The sequence below is a fragment of the Radiomyces spectabilis genome (assembly GCF_025331425.1).
Source record: "Radiomyces spectabilis strain NRRL 2753 chromosome Unknown BYT42scaffold_13, whole genome shotgun sequence".
Classification (NCBI taxonomy): Eukaryota; Fungi; Mucoromycota; class Mucoromycetes; order Mucorales; family Radiomycetaceae; genus Radiomyces; species Radiomyces spectabilis.
In genome coordinates, this window is record NW_026251938.1 from 623,061 (window position 1) to 644,501 (window position 21,441).

A 21,441-nucleotide genomic window follows, 5' to 3' on the forward strand; every position below is an offset into this window, starting at 1 on the left:
ATTCAGAGTGGAGAGAACGCGGTGATTACATTACCCACCGTAATGGCTACCAACAGCGTATCTATGGATAACCGACCGCATGGAATGTAGCCTTGACGATGGCCGAGAGATACGTTTGATGGAGGCTCTTTGTGATCACAAACGGATAATGGTTCACCTGGATTCGATTTGTATGAATTTTTTTGACTATTCTCGTACAAAAAACCTCTTGACGATGAACGATTTATGGCCCAGCAGTTCTTTGAGATCGTGAAGCTAAATGTGTGATTGAAGACCGAGATTCGGAAGAACTTGAAAGTTATAATTTCACGATGATTTTGTTGACCATTAGAACAGCGTTATTCAGCGCATGGTTATAAGCCTGTAGCTGGATCGACTTCAAACAAGCAATACCCGTAAGATGGCTTAAGAAAGGCGTTGATGCTTTAGGAACAACCATCGCTCCCACAAAATACCTCTTTGTAAATTATGACATATCGATTGTATAGACACTTGTGGTTGGAACACAAGTTCGTTTTTTATAGGGAATCGAACCTATGTCGGACTATAAGCTTATCGTAACACGTACGCACGGGATCGCCGATGGAAGTCAGCACTAGATGTGAATGTCTGACTTACACAATGAGACCCCACGGAGTCATGCAACAAATTTGTGCGCACTTCAACCAATGCTTTTCTAACAGCCACTTTCCAACGACAACGGGAACGTGAATGAATTTATCCTGGAGCGACTGAGATTATATTGACATTGATGACAGATATGATCAATACAACAAAAAGAACCCGATCGAACATGGCATTCAATGGAGCCCACAAGAAGTTCATCGACAACGGTAAATTTTCTAGCTTACATTTCGTCTGTGTTGTGCTTGATGATAATAGCATTCATGCTATTTGAATGGGCATCACATCCCAACCTCCGATGCCCCATTTACGGAAATCAAAAGTTACAGAGGCAACTACCTTAAATGGTAATATAAACCTTATTTTTGTACCACATAAACTTAATACGGAAGATCTTGCATGTGTGTTACGTATTTTTTTGACAGCCACTTGGTCTTGCCATCATACAAATTGCATTTCATCGTATCTCGCTCAATGCAATAGACACTTCATTCCTTCATATGGTCTGAGATACAAAAGATGTGACTCGGTTTTGATTCAATAAAAAGAGCCCACCGTGCCATAATTCTTTTTGTTCCCCAATTTTTTTTTTCGCTTCAGAGCTGCGTGCGGTCCATACAGCAAAACAATACGCGTTTTTCTGAATGCACGGGCTGTTTTATCGATCATACCCACGTTTCTCAACTTTGCGTTCGAACGCAGAACGCTGTTTTATGCGGCGATGGAGTTGTCAAAAGGAATTATAGCGAAAACGGAAAACCTTAATCTTCAATACAGTTGAGTGCGGAGAAAGCACCAGATAAGCCGCTGGCGAACAACACCGAAAGCGAGGCCTCGAAATACCGGAAAACAACAATTGCCACAGACGCATCAATCCACAGGTAACACCATCCCTCCCAACCTCACCAAAACCAAAACCCCACCCGCTACGGATCACCAGCTCCATATACCGCTATCCACCCCACCCCATCCCACCACCGACTCCAAACCACCCCAACGCAAAGTGTGGAACATACGTATGTTCCACAAGAACGCCAATCGAGGAGCAGGCACCTAAGGGCGGAGACACCAAGGCGGAAACCAACGGAGAGGAGAGCAAGTGTGGACAATCGTATCGCCTGCTGGTGATCAAGCAGCAAGCGTAGACGATCTTCTTGAGCTACAATGCGACCAAGGGCGGGATTAACGGGAAGGACGGCGAGGGTGAAAGATCATGCCGGTTACTGGTGGCCAGCCAGCAAGGGCAGCGGATCATCCAACCAAACGAAACCAAAGAAGGGACACCAACGGAGAGAAACGACCAATGGAAATGGAACGAGGACGGAAAAGAAGCTCTTGAAATCACCATGTTGTTCATTGTATGTTAGTCTCGTTATGAAATACAAGGCAAGGCGTGGATCAAGCTTACTGTTGTTCAGTGTCACCGAACGAGAGACAATTCGTTGCGCGCCGTATATTGCTCATACCGAACAGTAGAAAGGTCCGGAACTATTCATCATGGCAGATCATCGACGTCGTCACGGCAGCCATTTAGCGATCGAGTGAAGACATATACCTATCTTTTTCGTGCAAGAAACGTAAGAAAACCACCATGACGTGAATGTGTCGGCTATCAGCAAAGAGTCTTCGAGCTTCATTGATCCTAGTTTTGAATAGGAAATCAGAGTATCTCGAAATCCCGAGATTATCATACATGGGTCAAAGCAACTGTGCACACACCGACGGGAAAGGCAGCGTGGCTTTCGAGTAAGGTGTGAAGGTAGGTACAAAGTCGGCGATCTAAGGTCCCTTCTTGGCGTTATTTGCCCAACCATTGTGAATTCACGTACCAGTCATTTTGCCATATAAATTGTTTCGCGATCGTTGGCAGCTTCGTTAGCGCACTTATCTTGACCCCAATATCTGGTTTTCAACCAACTGGTGCTTAATTTGAAAGTGTAGAATGAACCTGTGACAATGATCAAAAATTTACCCATCAGCTTTTTGACAAATGCATGAGTCGGCTTGATGATGGACTTGAAGCGCTAGCAGCTTGCCTTTAACGGAAGCGGCAGAAGCATAACGAAACCATATTGAAAACGTAATGAATTGAAGCCAAGTTTCAGTAAATAGAGAGGAATGACAAGTTGTACAGAAAGGATGCGTACCTGGAGTGAAGTTCTGGTTCGGTTGGGTATGTTTGGGAAGGTTCTGCGTAGGTCGTTCTTCGTTCCAAATATGGTAGCGAAAAACTACACTTCGGTCGCCGTGGTGAGTTGTTTTCTCGTTTGAAGCGTGTTTGATATCAAAAACAGCCGTTAGGTTATGAGAATGCGGGGTGCGCAATTTTCGACGTCACTGACAACCTACGGCGTGGTTCTACCCTGATAAGCAAGGGCGCGTTTCAGGGTCGTTTGAGTAACTTTTGACAACTCCGTCGCCGCATAAAACAGCGTTCCGCGTTCGAATGCAAAGTTGAGAAACGTGGGTATGATCGATAACACAGCCCACGCATTCAGAAAAACGCGTACTGTTTTTGCTGTATGGACCGCACGCAGCTCTGAAGCAGAAAAAAAATTGGGGAACAAAAAGAATTATGGCACGGTGGGCTCTTTTTATTGGATCAAAACCGAGTCACATCTTTTGTATCTCAGACCATATGAAGGAATGAAGTGTCTATTGCATTGAGCGAGATACGATGAAATGCAATTTGTATGATGGCAAGACCAAGTGGCTGTCAAAAAAATACGTAACACACATGCAAGATCTTCCGTATTAAGTTTATGTGGTACAAAAATAAGGTTTATATTACCATTTAAGGTAGTTGCCTCTGTAACTTTTGATTTCCGTAAATGGGGCATCGGAGGTTGGGATGTGATGCCCATTCAAATAGCATGAATGCTATTATCATCAAGCACAACACAGACGAAATGTAAGCTAGAAAATTTACCGTTGTCGATGAACTTCTTGTGGGCTCCATTGAATGCCATGTTCGATCGGGTTCTTTTTGTTGTATTGATCATATCTGTCATCAATGTCAATATAATCTCAGTCGCTCCAGGATAAATTCATTCACGTTTCCAAGGTCACTCTATTTTAGTACAAACCAGTCTCATGCTTTTATTGACTATAGCACCATACGATACTATTCCATCATACTTGGTCGAGCCATTTAGGTCTTTACCGAATATTGATCTTTACTGGATCGTGTGAGTGCTTATGAAAATATGATCCAAGGAATCGAACCAGCAGGTTCATTATATTTCCTCTTTGTATTCGAGGTAGCTTTCTTGATCGCAGATGTGTTGTTCGAACCGGCCTTAGGGCCCGTAAGCAAGATTTGCAGCTACAGACCGAAAGAGATAACTTATCACAATGTTCCGCGGATTTGTTAGACTCCATACAGGTTGTAGCTACATTGTACATCATCTAATTTGTATCTCATCGCTGTTTTGTTGCATGACAACATTGCTGTCCGAAAGCATCTCCGTATGAATTAGAAAAAAGAGCAGCCGATCGCCAAATCCACCGATCTTTTCAGTTATTATGGGCCACTCGACTAGAGTTTCAAGTATCAAGTATCTTTCCACCAGCAATGAGCAAATTGTAAAAAAAAAAAGACACGTACCTAATAATCCTTGGCACACCTGGATCATTCGGTTGTTACGTGCTGTAAGGCTTTCAAGTGCCATTCGGCGCCAATATATCCATCAACAAAATCCGAAATTATGAGAAGAATCGATCCTTTATAGGATAATATCAGTACGATGACTGACAGACAAGATACTTTTTATGGAAGATTTCTCTTTATTGGAGGGATCAAGGCATGTTTGACATATGCATGGTAAACATTACAAGGACTGATCGCTCACGGTGCTATACGAGAGACGGTCAGGCTTTTATGGAACGTAGGAACAAGAGGAATGAACTGTTACATCAGCATGACTTTTTTATTATTATGATTCTATTTTCCCCAATCATAGGATCGTATGAATTCTACCCGATGTCGAAAAACACGCACCAAACGCCCATCGGATGGTGAACTAATATGTTGCTTTTTCTTCGGCCACGGGCGGTCTAGGCATCAGAGACGTTGCCTCAGAAAGGCACGTGCGATTGTTTCAAAGTGGGTCGTAATGATGTCGGAAGGGAGGAAGAGGTAAACAAGAACAGACATCTCAATAACCGCACACACTGTGGTTCTTGAATGAACTGTTTCTCGGATGAGGTTATACCGTCACGGACGTGGAGAAGGCAATAAATATAAGGCTCTGGAGCATCGGCAGCTCACAATGCCGAAGGTATATCCGAAGCTTCAAGATTCGGCTGTTTCAGCGACTGCTGGTTGAGATAAGAGAGGTATGTGTTCCAGCCGACGCCAAATCCACTGTTTATCAGAGGACGAAACTGCATAGGGACTACTGCAAAGACAAACATATTCGCAAACGGCCAGAAATGATATGCCGTCGAAAGTCCATCCAAGTAGCTCTAGTTCCCGAGCGGGTAGTGGTCAATATCAGAAACGCATGCAATCCGTCCCCACTCAAAAGACTTACGTTTCTAAACTTATTCTGAATTTGAGCAAAATTGCGGCCTTCAAGAACACTCACACATCCCATATACATGGCCAATATTGTTGGTGTAAAGAATATCTGATCAAGGGCAAGTCGAGCAAATGCGGCTAAAAGCATCAAAGGAATTGGATGGGTTAATTGATCTGACTGCTATTTAGTTCCAGTTATTTATGTCTCACCTCCTACTTTCGACTTGATCGTAACCACTCGATTAACGAACCCAAACCAAGTTCCAATAACCGGACCGCCGATGCAAAGACCATAAGCAGTTGTGCGTAATGACCGAGCAATGTCATGATTTTCAAGGCCTTTCTTTTCAATGAATTGTTGTGCAATGATATCACCGAGGGTTAAAATGCAACCTAACAAAAGCGTGAGCCAAGGATGTTATCATGGTGGCGAAGGTTAGGTGAACTAATGTATACCTGATTGAAGAGCGAATGTTCTCAGTGGCCGCTCAGCCAACTGCTGCTGGTATTTCCGTAATAGCAGGCTCATGGTGGGGTCAACGGGAGATTTTGCCTGAACTCTGAGACTAAGTGGGGTGAATCAAATTAGAACCAAAACAAATGAACGAAAAACAAGTTAAAAACAAGCGGCGACAGAATATGCTCAAATCCTTTTCGCCCGGTCTCTTCCAAGTAATCCAATGCTCTGTGTGTTCAGGTATTCCAGTGCTGGAAAAATATTCCATCACGCGCTTATGACATAACCCGCTGTTTGTCGATGCAGATCACGTTGACCAAACAGAAAAAGAGAGCTCTCTGCAAATAAAGCTACCTTTTTTTACTTTTTTTTTTGAATAGGGTCCGATGAAGGTGACACAGAATTAGACTGACCACATCTCATCAATTCTAAAGTTGTTCGCGCTTCCCTCCTAGGAATAAAGGATCCTTGCAGTCAAATTTGCGATTTATTTTGAAGCTTATTTCGCTAGAAAAAGGACTAAAGGCGGTACGAGAGTTTTCAAGAGGGCTTTGAATGGATCCTGGCAGACAAGCATACGTCCTTCTTGCTTTTTAGAGATTGTGCTTTTGAAAGTACCGACTATTCTTATTAGAACGCTCTCTTTTGCTTTTTAGAACTTGTGCTTTTGAAAGTACAGTCGACTATTCTTATTGGAACGCCATCTTGCTTTTTAGACGGAATGAAGCGGTGATGTTATATTTCATATATGAGAGTCGAGGTTGTGCAAGCGCTTCGAAAAAGGTTTATCTGATTTAGTCAGCAGCGCGGCTGGATGTTTACGAATTCAATCTGAGTGAAAAGCTAAATTACAGACTGGTTAAATGCTAACATATTATCAGCGCGGTTGATAAAAACGCCATGAAAACGATTAGAACAGTGTATTAGCGACCAAAATCCGTGCAGATCCCTTTTAAATTCGAAGCGAGTAATGGGACGGCCCATAATGCACCGTAATACGATCTATTTTTCGGATCTGATAACAGCAGTTCTAATCATGCGACTTTTGTTCTTTCCAAAAATGCGTCATGGAAAAGGAAAAATTTATACGCTCCACACAAATTTTCACTTCCGAAAGCACGCTTCTCTCCTGGTTCAACAGCAGAATGTTTTGATTGGTTCTTGGAACCCAGTTATGAGTTGCAATATTTCCATCACAGCAATGATCGCTGTAATCCACCAAGCATGGAGCCAAGAACGCTGAAAACGTTGTGTACGACGTTTAGGACGGGCAATAATAAAGCGGGTGAATTTGGATCCACAGAAATTTAATGACACACATCCCTATTTTTTAATTGCAAAACATGGTGCGAATTTTATCCAAATTAAGAAAACAGATCACGCGTTAAGTTGATGGACGGAGCAGTTTTGTAGTGAATGGGAGCCAAGGTTTCAATGGACATGACACTGAACCTATGAGTGAAATTTCATGTTTAATCGCTGTTCAACCGCTTTTATGTTATAAAATACGGATGCATACTGTTATTCTTCACTATGCAGATTGCATTCGCACAGGACAGATAGAGTGATAGGACAGTAGTCCCTGCTGACTCTGTGCAATTGATTCCGTACTCTATCTATTCGGGACATGAATATGGATTGTATGCGACGATACAGAGACAATGTTTTGGAAACATCGCTTCATTTCGTAGAATGAAGTTGTTATTATTCGGAAGATGGAACTCCGAGAAAAAAAGAATTCTACAAAAAAAAAAAAAAGGAAGCGGGGTGAAAAAAGAAAAAATAAGGTCCCAATTTATCGCTCAGTTAATATCCAACTCTTTCTCAATTCAAGTTGTTGTCTCGTCGTCCTTTGTTTTACCTTTCGCTATGAATGGTGACGACTCAACCAAGCAAAAACGAAATAAGCCATGTAAATGCTTTGACTTTCTATTATTTTGCTTATGAAGTTTCATTTCTTCTCATACTTCTATTGGTCTAGGCGAGAATTGTCGGGCTCACCGAAGAAAGTGCATCGTGCTGCAAGGCACCATGTGCGAGAGATGCCGAAAAATGACACTGCCTTGCATTTTTAAATTCACAGTGAAACCCAACATTGTTAAAAAAGCAGTGCCATTATCCAAGAAAAATCGAATGTTGGAAGAAGTATGCCATTTGGAAGAACAGATTGAAGACTTGTCCGAAGAACTTCGTCTTCTTCAGATGAGCGTCCGAGCGAAAAGAGATCCAGCTTGCTGTCGTTGCATAGACGTCTCTCAGTGTACGCACTTACAACCTCTCGTATTGCAGAATAGAACTTCGCCGCCGAGGTGGGAAATTACCTTTTCGAAGCAACTGTATGGATTACGCTTGCATACCAACGTCAATACAATTGCCGACCTGGCCATGTTACTAAACGAAAGTCAACGTTACTTTGTCTCGCCTTCGGCTTCCACCAACACATCCACCAACCGCAATCTCACCATCACACGTCGCATGCTCCACGTGGAACATATTTTTCGATACCTCTTTCGTAACCAAAATATCACGATGACCCCTTCATCCACCACCTTGCCGCGACGCTTGACGCATACCTTCTCTACCATCAACAACAGCAAACATTCACACTTTATTTCCTACATGATCGATATCTATTTCAATTGTCTCGGGATGATGACCCCTATCCTTGTGTCCAGCTATTATCGTCCTTATCTCAAAGCGAATCCGTCCTGCGTGCTCGCCTCAGCCATTGTAGCTTACGTAGTTCACTCTCATTGTTGTCATGCACAAATTGATGGGTTGCTTTGTTCACGCCGGGAATTGGCAGAATATTGTTGGCAAAATGCTCGCACCAGTGTAGAGGATGCTATGTTTGACGATTTCGAAGACAGCCCCGATGTCGATACCCAAATTGCGCTGTGGCATCTCGCCAATTGCTCCCTACTGAAATTGCAAAGCAAAGAAGCGCGCGTCTACTCCAGTTTAGCGTGGCGCATGGCCATTCAACTCAAAGATATATATTTACCTATCCTTCGAATGGCCACTTCCGATCCTTCCTCCGTGGATCCCGTTCAATTAGCCAAAGCGGAATCGTGGCGACGATCGTTCTATCTCACCCGAACGGCCGAGTTGAATCTTTGCGTTGTCTACGACGGATTGGCCGACTTTTCTTCCGTTCTTTATCACAGCGACATTGGATTTCCTAGTCCGCTCGAATGCGAACGTAACGATAGCATGATGCGTGCAGCTGTCGAAGCGTTTGCTTATATTTGTCGATTAACGGTGCTCACTTATGTGGAAAGTGGCGGGAATTCTGTCGAAGCCCTTGGATACAAATTGTATGCAGGATCTTTAGACGAAATCCCGCAATCGGGTATCGAATGCATCGAGAACCAACTTTATCTTTTTTGGAAAGATTTGCCACCAGCGTTTCGTGTGAGCGACGAACCACTTGGATACATTCACCTGGACCGTGTGCAATTATGCGAAGATTTATTCGTGCTACGGCTCAATTCATATTACTACATCTACTGGCTGACAGTGGAATCTCGGGTCATGCAGTTATCATCGGCCCAAGACAAGATGGATGAGGACAGTGGCTTACCCGAACATCAAGCCGAGCATCGCGATCGTGCTTTATCTATTGTCTCCATCTGTTCTGACGCCGTTGTCAAAATTTTCCACATGCTTTCGGTGCGGTCTCCTTGTTCGCTGGATTTACAATGGATGACCTTGGCAATTGATGCTTGCGGCCTTTTGAAAAATGCGTCGAATGCCGGTATTCGACGACTTGCCAAACAGAATTTACAAACGGGTGTCCAAATCCTTCAGCGGCATATGAACACGAGCATGGAAGAAGCCGCCACCGTCGGTGAAACCGGTAGTAGCCGTAGCAACAGCCCCGAATGCAGTTGGGGATCCATGTCTGTCAGCACCGGTGAAGGCAGTAGCTCGTCCGAGGAAGGTTTTGGCAATACTTTTCACGATGTGTGTCCTGCATTTTCTGCATCTGCATCCTCCAAGCCATCCATCAACGATCGAATGTCGTCGGCGGATCATTCTGCGACCAATCATACTGCTTTTTTTGGGGAGCTAAAGTACCAGCTAGAAGCTTACTTTTCCATGCTCGCCTCTTCAAATATGTGAAGCTCGTCGCTTTTGAAAATACGTAACGCTAGTTTATTATCTATTTATTTATTTTACGTATTTATATCCATCTTGGCTCGTGCGGGTTTCTTCATTCCGTATGTAAATAATATATCTTTTTTTTTTTTTTTTTTTTTTTTTTTTTTTTTTTTTTTTTTGCTCTGTAATATATTAGACTCGCCAATGGCCTTGATCTATTATATGATACTTGATGTTTGGACCTTTTAAGGGCCAGTGATATTTCCAATGGACTACAAAATGCCTCTGGAGAACTGAAAAATGAAAGCTTTAAAAGTACAGAATATTTAACCGATGCATTCTCATAGTTAAAGTTAATCATATGTTTCTCATTTTATTGAGTTTCCTTTTTTTACGGTACAATGGCAGCAGGTTGGTTTTGTCAAGCAATTATATGTATGGCAGGTTCCACGCAGCGGCAAATAGATAACATAAAAATTGGTTGCGACTTTTTCAATCGAAAAGCGATACGCATGGCTTAAACTGTGTCATCTTATAATGCGGGAACAAATTATATGGACCGAGGAAGCTTCATTCGAATTAGACAAGAACTTGAGCGTGCTGTAAGAGTGGAGAACATCAGCTGGTTTGCTCTGCTCTAACGTTCAAAAGCTGCAGAACTTAAAATGGGTTGAGTTGCCATAGCTTGTGGTAAAAAGACTAAAGTCGTTGCTCTGGGGAAATGAGACGAACTGCCCAAAATTTTTATGAGTTTAAGCTCTAGTGGCTCATTGTTATCTTGGATAATTCTAAAGAAGCCACTCTCATGGAACATGAAGCACCAATGCATCGTAACAATATCACAAAAAATGCGGAGAGAACAGCAGTGTAATGCGAAGAAGGTATTCTGGCGAGCTCAATCCGATCATAATCCAATCGACCTTTCTGTATCTAATACGATATCATCCGATCATTTCGTGCCACTAAAGCCGCATTCCTTTATCCAGCTAAACAAATGATAATGAATGATCATCGGGAATTCCAGAATGTGACACCAACTCGAATATATTTCAAAGTCGAGTATTTCAAATTTGAGCGAAGACAGGAACAGTTTCAGTCGGATTTGCCGATGATATTTTCTATAAAATACGGCGCATACTTTTATCTGCTTTTTTTTTTTTTCTTTTTTTTTTTTTAGTGAGTGCGAAAGAAAAAGTAAGTCTCGTCTGTCTAATTTGTCTATTTTTTCTGTCTTTTTCGGTTTGAGTTCTTTTTTCACTTGGGTTCTTCGCGGATAACGTTAACTATCTCCTTTATATTTTTGGAATTTTGAAATTATATCATTTTCCTGGGCTCACAATTTTTCAAAACTGTGCGTAAGCGGAGTCATGGAATTGACCAATCGCAGGTTTAGCTAAGCGGCAGCGTGCCAGGTTGACGAGGAGACGAACTTTTTAAAAGAAAGGTGGATGCGCATAAATTATTCCGCCTTGTGATCTTATTACAGTTACCATGTTATGAAACCATAGGCAGACCATGCACCCATGCACGGATGCAATGCATAGAGCAAATAACATGATGGACCGATGACACCCTGGACGCGAAAAACCACCGTAGCATCTCCTGGGCCCTCCGCAAACGCTCAATTTAGCAGTTTCGTCTTTGTTGACGGCAGATCAGAAAACAGTGGATAAATGGAGTTGAGCTATCCGCTGTCAATGCAACAAAGAGACCCGCTATAGACTATGGAACAACGGATCTTTAATCCAAGCGCCGCCTACCAATAAGCACCGTCAAGAATCAACAGATATTCCGTCATCTACATGATCTTCGAATTCGGTGAAGCCTCAGCAACTTGATACGCCATTAAAGCTATCGAAATTAAAATTGCTGTCGAGAACAAAAGGTTTTATTAGTGAATTTGTGATAACAATCAAGATTTACGTTTGTCGTCACAATCGGTGATGGTTTCATAAAATCTGTTATGGCTTATCTGATCATGGACAAAAAAAGGCGCCTCTACGCCTTGAACCGACCGCGAAATGTATACCATCTTCATAGCATAAGAACTTTTAGTGTTATGTGTATAGACGTAGCAACTTGCCTTGTACAAGGGGACGAAACCGGATACTGATCATGACGATAACTTCTGTTCGTTGCTGCGCCTTCGGGAGTTACGGAAGCGTTTTGAGTTTTCTTTTGAAAGGTTGACAGAGACGTTAATAAACACTTCAGCAGGTAACGCGAATGTAACTATTCTTGTTGGATTGCTGAGCAGTGAGGTAGGTCAAATCCATCGGGTACTGCGTGGAAAGACGGAAAGACGGCGAAACCGAGACGCCAAGCCAAACGCTGAGAAAGCGGGCATGTCATGCGCCAAATCATTGAGATTGATTCTTGGGTTACATCTGATTGCTGATTGGTTAACTTTTCATCTTGCAAAGTTACTCGAAAAGTTCAGCTTGGGGATTTTTTTTTTTTGTTTTAGCTTCGCTGGCTTTTGGCCCCTAATCATTTTTTCGGGTGAGCCGCTAAACCTTGCTTCTTCTTTTTTCTTTTCACTTCTTTCATTTCGGGGCATCATGGCTTACAATCCGAATCAGTACGGTTATCAACAACAACAGTATGCTTACGGCGCACCGCCGCCTCAGCAGTCATATGGCCGTGCACCGCCTCCTCAACAGTATGGCTCACCGGCCCTTTCTCATCAGTCTTACGCCGGTTCCCCTCACGTCGGTTACGGTCAACCATCGCAAGGGTATCCTCCAGCTGGATCCTACGGTAAATCTCGGTGCCTCAAGACGTAAAAAAGAGGGAAGGGAACTCCCTTTTGTCGAGGATTATCTAACACGCCGATTTTCTTGTAGGTCGACCTCCCCCACCTGCTGGTCCTCCGCCAGGAACCGATCCTCAACTGTGGAGTTGGTTCCAAGCCGTAGATACCGATCATTCGGGTCAGCTCACCGTAGATGAACTTCAGCGTGCGCTGGTAAACGGAGACTGGAGTCCATTCAATATCGAAACCGTCCGTATGATGGTCAATATGTTCGATACAGGTACAATCTCACGGTCCACTGTAAAATATTGTGTCACGAAATATGGAAAACTCAACGGTTGGAAAATAGATAATACCGGGACGATTGATTTCAACGAATTTGCGGGGTTATGGAAATACATTGAGGATTGGAAACGATGCTTCCAAACCTTTGATGCCGACGGCAGTGGCAGTATTGATCGTAACGAGATGAAAAATGCTTTGCGAACCTTTGGATACAATCTTTCGGACGGATTTATTACTGTTCTTATTCAGAAATTCGATAAATATGGTAATACGTCCCACCAGTGATACACCACTCCGCCGAAATTCCGTCATTGCTCACGAGTTATTATTTCATACCATAGGCAAAGGCGATGTTACCTTCGACAACTTTGTACAGGCATGCGTCAATATCAAAACATTGACAGACTCATTTCAACGATTTGATACCGATCGCGACGGATGGATCCAAATCAATTATGAACAAGTAAGTGGGAAAACATCCAATGATATCTAGACCGCAAGGAACGCCGCTGAATGGAAACCATCTATTTTTGCCTAGTTTTTGGAACTTGTCATTCGCCAGCGCGCCTAATAGGGCAATTGTTTGTATTTTTTACTCTCCTGTATATCTTCACACGTCTTCCTTAAAAATATATGCTGAATTACCGACGGTTACTGAATGGGTCTTTGCTCTTCAGCTATACCACGCGAATAGGATGGATGGAATATGAATTAGTCTAGTGGGACCTGTCGATTCCCTTTTTCGATATGGACAGACCATAGGCAAAAATCATTGTTGTATGTTATCGGGCATACCTTTGTTTGAGTAAAATATCTGACTGTCTCAGTTGATTTCATTCTTCCTGAAGAATGTCAAAAACAAACTATATTGATTTGATCAAGAACTGATGCTGAACGCGATGCGCAACAAAACCATGCGGAGTGGAAAAAAGAAAAGAGGCTGAAGTGCATTATAAAAAGTTGCCATTGGTTACATGCACTTGGCTTGCATTGAAGAAATTCCTGATTTTGCGAGAATCACATGAAATGTTCACACTTCTTTACAAAACGAAATACCATAGACAACAGAGGCTGTGTCCCAAGTAAACAACGACTCGGCAATTATCTGGATATGGCAATCCTATCAATCCCGACAGCTATGATGATGTGAGATTTTGGCATGAGTGTTCCAGATGCGCTAAAAAGAACATTGATTTTTACATACTCAGGAAACCAAAATGCTTAACCTTAGCTTCTAATTCTTTACTCTTATTGTGTTGTATCCGATATGCACTACATCAAAGGTAGTCTTAAAGTTTCAGGTTCCCCGTTCCTCTCTCCACTACGGAGCGAAATCTCATTGTACATACAGCACGGACATTGATAGCGCAGAAGATGCGGCAGAGGGTGCCGGCTGTTCATCAAGCCAAAAGGCCAAAGGGGTCCCTGAGAGGAACTTTTACGCTTCATATTGGGGTTATTTTGATCCGTCGGGCCACGGGTTTCCTAGAACCATCTTTAAACTTCCGCCGACGGCTTTCTGACAAGGGGCAACAGAATTGACTGGAAAGAAAAGAATACCCGTGTGGGCAGAGTTGATTGGAACAAACTCTGATTTTAAGCGGAGAAAAAGAGCCAGGAACGGACTGCTTTTTTTGGTCGCTAAGCGGGAGAGGAAAAAAAAGGACTACCGAAAAACTATAAAAGCCAGGTTTATCCTGGACCTTCGTTGAAATCTTTGAATCAATTTAAAAGAGTGCAGCCACGATATGTGCTTTGTCATTAATTTGACGGTAGCTTAGTATTGCCAGTGATCATTGCGATCGCTACGCGCTCGAGATTGTATGGTTTCTTAAGCCGTAAGGCTGGAAACAGAGCTATTTTGCCATTAATTTGGCGTTAAACCGTTCTGTGCCGAAGGGAACCTACATTTCCATCATCTATTTCCCATCAAAAAAAAAACAAAGAAAGTGAAAAAAAGAAAAATAAAAAAACACTAATCTTGAGAATTTCAATTTTCGCCGCTCAAAATATTGAGGGTTTTTTCCATCGGTTCCATTGGTTCCATTTCTTACTTTTTTCGCTTTTCTATTCTCGGCTTGTCGATTCCGTGTAGCCTTGTACGAGGATGGAGGTTATTCAGGTGCAACCACGCGATGCGTATCTGCACTACATTCATGTCCCTACAGCAAATACCACTATTAGTTGGTCATTTACTACTAAGCGAAAGAATATCGCGTTTGGACTCTATAGAAGACTCGGTAATGCCCCGTTGCCGTCTTCTTCTGATGTCATCTTTCGAGCTCAACAACTCCACCGTGGCCGATCGGTCAGCGAAAGTCCCTCTCTTCCAGATAAGCGTAAGCATATCAGAAAAAGCTTAATAAAGTCACAACCTCGATATTCATAACGATTCATCGCAGTGAGCGTGCCAGCCGACGATGACAAGGCTCCATTTCCCGGTATCACTCGCACCACTTCTTTCAGCAACGCTTCCATCCATCCCGGACGATTGAGGGCTCGTTCGATTGCTTGCGAAAAACTCAAGGATATGGAAGACTTGGTTGAACTTATTCCTGTTGAGCATTGCGACTCCTCCAATAACAAGGTAGAAGGGTCGTATGAAGTGCAAGAACCGGGAAATTATATCCTTATATTTGGTAAGAAAGTAGAAAATAATTCACCGCGATTTTCCTGCATCAATGGGGAGCTTCAATGCTGAATGACATGTGCATAAATATCTATAGATAATTCATTCTCCAGAAATACACCAAAAACCTTGACATTTTCCGTGGCATTGATGGACCCTTGCGAAAAGCAGGCCATGCATCAGCAACCACCCGAAATCAGCGGTTGGCTTATTAAAAAGAGACGCAAGCGATTGCAAGGTAAATAGATCCGTCCCTCCTATTATGAAAAGCCGCAGAGTTAACTTGCAACAATGACTGTTGACGATGCCTCTAGGTTGGGCAAAACGATGGTTTCAATTATCTTCTACTGGCGTCCTTTCCTACTCGACACAGCCGAACAACGTCACGCGTGGAGCGGTTCAGATCTTGATCGCGACTGTCTCGTTAAACCCTCAACAAAATATGATTCACATCGATACAGGTACCATGATATGGCATTTGCGCACACTCAATAAGGAAGACTACAACATGTGGACATCTGCCTTGAGCGATCCAGCGCGCAAACATCATGCCACCGAAGCCGCCGCTGAGGAACCCACAAGCCTCAATGATACTCAATATTTGCATACCCGCATCGCCGAAGGAGTGAAAACAGCCAATATTCTCTCCGGTCACATCACGCAATTCATTGATAACATTACTGGCGTGTTGAGTGAAATGACGAGTAAAGCTGTCGACGATCCTGCGGCATGGAGCAAGTTAGCTACGCAAGTACGACAGCAAATGGAAAACGACAAAGAAGCTCTGTTGGGTTATGCAAACGACAATAACGAACAGTGGTCATCCGTTCAGCGTTTGGTAACCGAAGGACATGAAACAGAAGTGCCTTCTCAACCGCATCGGGATCCACCCAACGGTATCAATCCGCGTGTTCGATCTCTGGCACATCCCGTTTCGCCTTCCGCTCGAGTGTCTACATACTCCACGGACCAATTCTATGATGCTGAGGAGATATTGATGTTGTCCAGTGACGATGAGGATTACGCTCCTGCAGATACCGATCGATTGTCCGAGGGCTCCGATAACGATGATGATGACGACGACGACGACGCTAAAAGGATGCCTCCGTTACCAGGTAAAAAAGAAAAAGAATAATCTCGCATGACGCAAGTTGATAGAGGAAGATCGACTCACTTACTTTACTGCACAGGAAAACTGAATAGACAACGTTCATCAGATTTGTCAGAGGCGGATCTTGATGGTGATCGACGGAAAACGCTGCCTTCGCCCTGTGTCGGGGATGCGGCGTCAATGATTTCAGTTTTCCGAAAAAATGTCGGCAAGGATCTTTCTCAGATTGCCATGCCGGTTAGCATGAATGAACCTTTGAGCATCCTTCAGCGAGCTTGCGAAGAGCTCGAATATTCTGAACTACTGGACAAGGCAGCGTCCCTTCCGGATTCCCTTGAACGACTCATGTACGTCTCAGCGTTTATCGTCTCTTCCTATGCATCAAGTCAGTACCGTACAGGTCGCAAAGTAAGTAGTCTATATTCAAAAAAAAAGTCGCACAGCATACAAAGTCATTGATCACTAACCATTTTTTGTCTATTGTGGCAAAAAGCCATTCAATCCAATGCTCGGGGAGACCTACGAAAATATCCGACCTGACAAGGGATTTCGGTTCATTGCTGAAAAGGTGTGCCATCGTCCGCTAATGATTGCGGCGTATGCCGAGTCAAAGAGCTTTAAGTACTGGCAATGCAGCAAGTTAAAAAGCAAATTCTGGGGCAAATCAATGGTAAGTTGTAGGTCATTTCTGATTTCACTCCGCTTCAGGCTCTGATTTTCAAAACAAAACGACATAGGAATTTATCAACGAGGGCACGTTTCACATTGCCCTGACCCCTAATGATGACCATTTTACGTTCACCAAACCGTCAAGCTGGATGCGGAATATGCTTGCTGGCGAAAAATACCTGGAGCATGTGGGCGAAATCAAGGTGGAAAACCATACCACTGGCGAATATGCCATCATATCATTCAAGGAAGGCACAGGAGGCGGTCTTTTTGGTACGCCAACCAAACGTAACGGCGTAACCATCTTGGTTTATGATCAACAAGGACATCAACAGCGGCGAATTATTGGCAAATGGAGCGAAGCATTGGCGGAAACCGCGGACGAGGACAACCAACATTTATCAGTGTTATGGCGGGCCAGACCACCGAATGTTGAGAATTATCAGGCTTATTACGGACTCACACGATTTGGTGTGGAACTCAATGAAATCACCAATTTTGAAAAAGACAAGTTGCCTTGCACCGACACTCGTCTTCGCCCCGATCAGCGGCTCCTCGAACAAGGTAAAGTAGGCTGTGCCGCCATGTAAAGATGTTGAGCCTGCTCCCGGGGAGAATGGGTGTAGGAATGTGTACTAGAGGAATCGCTTTATTTAACTTTGTCCAAATTGCTGTAGGTCAAATGGATGCGGCAGACCAGGAAAAACAGCGTATCGAACAGAAACAACGAGATAAGCGTAAAGAACTGGAAAGTAAAGGCATGTCGATTCAACCTCAATGGTTCGAACTGCGCGAGGATAAGTTCGAGAACCCGGATCTATTGATGGAACTGGGCATCCGTGGTCAAAGCTGGCAATATACCGGCCAGTATTGGCCGACTCGGGATTCCCAAGAATGGCCAGACGACTTGCCCGATCTTTGGTAACCTCATCTTTTATGCATCTACGATCTGTGATTTCACCCTCCCCCAAGCCTTTTTTGTTATATTGTATCTTTTGTATTTAGCATTTTTTCCGTTTTCGACACGTCATGAAACGCTATTCTGTAATTCTCTTGCTTGTACGCTGCATCGTGACACTATCATTGCGATAGGTTTTTTTGAGATAGACTCATAGACACTTAAACAAGTAAAAAATTATTCATCTTAACAACGGACCAACGAATTAATTGATTCGGAGCGGGGGGCAGTCACTGGCTGTCAGAATTTCATCTGCACAAAAAAAAAAAAAAGACCAGCGGAGCACTTGCAATAAGCTGATCTGCAACCGATGGGCATTCATGGGTTATATGCCTTTATCAGGGCACACGATGATCTGAAGCGAAGTCGGTCTTGGAACAGGGAATGCTCTGAAACTACATTTATTGTCGATGGCAATGCCTTTGTCTATCATATGGCTTTCCAAAATCGAACGGATTGGGCGCATGGTGGTATAGTGATCATGGCCACCAAGGGGTTTCTCTTGTCAAATCACTCATTTATGCGAATTTCATAGGGCAATATGCAACATTTGCTGAGCAAGTTCGTCGATTTGTCTCGTCACTGCAAGATGCTAACATTGCGCTGACCTTTTTGTTCGACGGTGCGCTGCCGCCCGATAAGCAAGCAACTCGAAAGCAACGTTATCGGAGCTATATTGAACGAGCATGTTTGGTAGCCGACAATTTACAGCAAATCAACGACATTAACAAGAGTGACCAAGCGGACGCCAATATTCTCTATCACGGGGACATGTATCTGATCCCTCCGCTCAACCTGGAAATATGCTTGCGGACCATTCGTGACATGGGCGTTACCACCATGGTGTGCAACGGTGAAGCGGACAGTCTGGTGGCCCGTATGGCGCAAGAAAATAATGGTTACATCCTTTCAAAAGATACCGATATGCACGTCTATCCTCATGTTGGAAAAGGGTACATTCCCCTGGATTCCTTGACAGTCACCGAAACCGGTGTAACAGCTGATGTTTACCATCCCGATCAATTGTCGTTCATTCTCAAGATAGAGAAACATATACTTCCATTATTCGGTACGCTGCTAGGAAACGACTACTTGAATGTGGAAACCGTGAAGCCGCCCATCACATTGTGGTGTATCAACGCCGGACATCTCGTCAAAGGTCAAAGTATCAAGCATTGGCCGAAATGCGTGATCGAGTTTCTCAAGCACGTCAAGGGACAACCCATTGATACAATGGTCGACAGTATTGTAGACCAGTTACGACCTTTAATCCTGAAAAGCAATGTCGAAGGGCGCCATAAAAAGGCTGAATCCTTGAAGCAGTGTATTACCTCTTCGATTCAACGGTATGATCCTGAAAGTCCGCTCATATCAACGGAGGCTCCTGTGCCGCGATCGGGATGCTTCAGCCCCTGGCAACTGAGTCGCCACATCTTAGATATTAAATTTACGCAAATGCTGTGGAGCGGGATTTTTGTGGAAGATCTGCGACGCGAGTCCAGCTGGATAATCAGTCGACATTTACGCCAATGTATTTACGCCCTGTTACTGCGCAACAGCGGACCCGTCATCGAGTATTTTCGACAAAAACGGCACTTGACGAGCGAACCCGTTCTCCCCATCCAATTAGATACCATTCAGCCTATCAACCCGATCGATTCCGATTTCACGTCTGAACATTTACTTGGCGATCGCCTCAGCTGTCAATCCCTCTATGCAAGCATGCATCACACTGACCACACACAGTTTTCTTCCATCGACCATGGTTCTATTATATATCCAATTGTAGCATGTATACGGTATCTTGCTCTCCACTTGGCGCCCACAGCGGATAAACTGACCAACGCAGAAGTGATGGGATTACTGGTATCAACATTAAAATCGATCGCTCCTTTATTGGGATTTACAACGCACGATGTGCCGGTTCGACACTTTGGCAAGCCTTCTCTCAAGAGGAAAGCAATGCATCTGACAGCTCAGTATCAGAGTGTACTGTACTGTTCGTACCTGTTGGCGCAGACCCTGAACTTGTCTCATTTCGAAATGCCCGGTTTATTGGCCAACCTCTACAATGGATTATCAATTCATCATCACCTCCAGCTCGCACGCCAAGGCGCTTCCTTGAAGAAATTCCTCGCAGGTGTTTCCCCTCGGTTCGTAAAATTCGTGTTATCTGTATATACCGAAGCAACGCGTGGTTTTACCGAGGATGGAACTCTCAACATCTCTGTCCATTACACCGAAGCTGCATCGGCTCCTCCAAAGGCAACTGCCACCCCAGCTGAACCGAGAGGGCCAATCAATAAGAAACGGGCGAAAGAGCGATCTATGGACGGTGCACAAAAACGAGATGGTCAACCGAAACTTGCCAAAACTCAAACGGGCAATGGCAATATGTTTGATGTTCTGAGCTTTGGTTGCAGTTTTGATGGTTAGATTGAAAGCATACATGTAACATAGCACGCATTATTCTCTTGTATATTTTTTGTTTTGGCAAATAGTTTTCATTACTTGTTTTCATGGCATCAATCCTTTCTTTTAGAGTACTAGATTGGACTGAAATATTTATTTCACTTTAACTACTATGTCTGTTGATATGGATTTGCCACTCTACTGATAATTGTATGCTTTTTCCGGTGCGTCTCGTGGTATTCTTGCTCAGTCAACAACCCAGGTCTACATGGTTTAATCTCCATCAGTGGCCCATTCGTGGCAAAATTGCTTTAATTTTCCATGGCTCAAACAGCGCCTATTTGAAGGATAACAAGCCGTACACCCGCTGTACAATGGATGCCGCCTGCCACCGGAGGCCACCCTCTTACATTGAGCGACTTTCGTCAGACAAAAAGCCTAACGCATACACGGCATAACCTGGGCGAGAACTCTTGGACGGACTTTGGTATATTAATGGCAACCTTATGGCAATACCATGCAACGTGAGTTGTTTCTGAACACGCGCAAAGCAGCACTGGTTCCCTCCCCTCAGTTCCATCCCGCCCAGGCTATGATCGATCTAGAAAGATGTGTGGGTATGTTGGGTATTTTTTTTTTTAAAAAAAAAAAGAGTTAGTAAGCTCTTTGATTGGTTCAATTTCGTCAAGATATTTTATCTTGTTTATTTGAGTTTTCGATAGCCATTGATCGCTTGACATGACTTGGATTATATGACATTGAATTTTTTTTTTAAATTAGTATACGTTCATTACATCATAGCAAAGGAAAAGAAATTAGGCTTGCCTTTGAACCAAATGGTGTACCGGAAGAAAAAAGATGAATACGGACCACAGGTAAGCTTCTTCTTCGATGCGGACAATAGAGTTGCTTCCA

The 21,441-nt window shown here is 43.5% G+C and overlaps 5 protein-coding genes across 5 annotated transcripts; 4 read left to right on the plus strand and 1 right to left on the minus strand.

Annotated features, from left to right (window-relative positions):
* Positions 1-4,426: 4,426 nt before the first annotated feature.
* Positions 4,427-5,985, minus strand: BYT42DRAFT_584517 (uncharacterized protein). Its single transcript, XM_051569879.1, has 4 exons — positions 5,603-5,985; positions 5,357-5,539; positions 5,160-5,284; positions 4,427-5,091 (listed from the first exon to the last, which is right to left on the minus strand). Exons 1-4 carry the CDS (start codon positions 5,673-5,675, stop codon positions 4,891-4,893), a joined length of 582 nt encoding a protein of 193 aa, XP_051419689.1. The 5' UTR covers positions 5,676-5,985; the 3' UTR covers positions 4,427-4,890.
* Positions 5,986-7,394: 1,409 nt separating this feature from the next.
* Positions 7,395-9,830, plus strand: BYT42DRAFT_648128 (uncharacterized protein). Its single transcript, XM_051572728.1, has 2 exons — positions 7,395-7,515; positions 7,585-9,830. The coding sequence occupies exons 1-2, from the start codon at positions 7,473-7,475 to the stop codon at positions 9,726-9,728; spliced, it is 2,187 nt and encodes a 728-aa protein (XP_051419690.1). The 5' UTR covers positions 7,395-7,472; the 3' UTR covers positions 9,729-9,830.
* Positions 9,831-12,153: 2,323 nt separating this feature from the next.
* Positions 12,154-13,669, plus strand: BYT42DRAFT_584524 (uncharacterized protein). Its single transcript, XM_051569880.1, has 5 exons — positions 12,154-12,467; positions 12,554-12,742; positions 12,812-13,012; positions 13,089-13,210; positions 13,286-13,669. The coding sequence occupies exons 1-5, from the start codon at positions 12,269-12,271 to the stop codon at positions 13,316-13,318; spliced, it is 744 nt and encodes a 247-aa protein (XP_051419691.1). The 5' UTR covers positions 12,154-12,268; the 3' UTR covers positions 13,319-13,669.
* A 1,825-nt stretch (positions 13,670-15,494) lies between these two features.
* BYT42DRAFT_111033 (Oxysterol-binding protein-domain-containing protein) lies at positions 15,495-18,307 on the plus strand. The gene is made up of 5 exons (XM_051562101.1): positions 15,495-16,491; positions 16,567-16,895; positions 16,981-17,157; positions 17,225-17,720; positions 17,834-18,307. Exons 1-5 carry the CDS (start codon positions 15,681-15,683, stop codon positions 18,079-18,081), a joined length of 2,061 nt encoding a protein of 686 aa, XP_051419692.1. The 5' UTR covers positions 15,495-15,680; the 3' UTR covers positions 18,082-18,307.
* Positions 18,308-18,405: 98 nt separating this feature from the next.
* On the plus strand, positions 18,406-20,951 carry BYT42DRAFT_584532 (uncharacterized protein). Its single transcript, XM_051569881.1, has 2 exons — positions 18,406-18,584; positions 18,650-20,951. The coding sequence occupies exons 1-2, from the start codon at positions 18,425-18,427 to the stop codon at positions 20,548-20,550; spliced, it is 2,061 nt and encodes a 686-aa protein (XP_051419693.1). The 5' UTR covers positions 18,406-18,424; the 3' UTR covers positions 20,551-20,951.
* Positions 20,952-21,441: the final 490 nt, after the last annotated feature.

Excerpts from the sequence above, each read along its gene's own strand:
- BYT42DRAFT_584532 (XM_051569881.1), top strand. The coding sequence starts at position 18,425 with ATGGGCATTCATGGGTTATATGCCTTTATCAGGGCACACGATGATCTG. Across the intron at positions 18,585-18,649 it reads AACGGATTGGGCGCATGGTG|GGCAATATGCAACATTTGCT; the intron begins GTATAGTGATCA and ends CGAATTTCATAG.
- BYT42DRAFT_648128 (XM_051572728.1), top strand. The coding sequence starts at position 7,473 with ATGAATGGTGACGACTCAACCAAGCAAAAACGAAATAAGCCAT. Across the intron at positions 7,516-7,584 it reads GCAAAAACGAAATAAGCCAT|GCGAGAATTGTCGGGCTCAC; the intron begins GTAAATGCTTTG and ends CTATTGGTCTAG.
- BYT42DRAFT_584517 (XM_051569879.1), bottom strand. The coding sequence starts at position 5,675 with ATGAGCCTGCTATTACGGAAATACCAGCAGCAGTTGGCTGAGCGGCCA. Across the intron at positions 5,540-5,602 it reads AACATTCGCTCTTCAATCAG|GTTGCATTTTAACCCTCGGT; the intron begins GTATACATTAGT and ends CGCTTTTGTTAG. Across the intron at positions 5,285-5,356 it reads GATCAAGTCGAAAGTAGGAG|CCGCATTTGCTCGACTTGCC; the intron begins GTGAGACATAAA and ends TGATGCTTTTAG.
- BYT42DRAFT_584524 (XM_051569880.1), top strand. The coding sequence starts at position 12,269 with ATGGCTTACAATCCGAATCAGTACGGTTATCAACAACAACAGTATGCT. Across the intron at positions 12,743-12,811 it reads GGTCAATATGTTCGATACAG|ATAATACCGGGACGATTGAT; the intron begins GTACAATCTCAC and ends GTTGGAAAATAG. Across the intron at positions 13,211-13,285 it reads TCCAAATCAATTATGAACAA|TTTTTGGAACTTGTCATTCG; the intron begins GTAAGTGGGAAA and ends ATTTTTGCCTAG.
- BYT42DRAFT_111033 (XM_051562101.1), top strand. The coding sequence starts at position 15,681 with ATGCCTCTAGGTTGGGCAAAACGATGGTTTCAATTATCTTCTACTGGC. Across the intron at positions 16,492-16,566 it reads AAGGATGCCTCCGTTACCAG|GAAAACTGAATAGACAACGT; the intron begins GTAAAAAAGAAA and ends TTTACTGCACAG. Across the intron at positions 16,896-16,980 it reads AGTACCGTACAGGTCGCAAA|CCATTCAATCCAATGCTCGG; the intron begins GTAAGTAGTCTA and ends TGTGGCAAAAAG.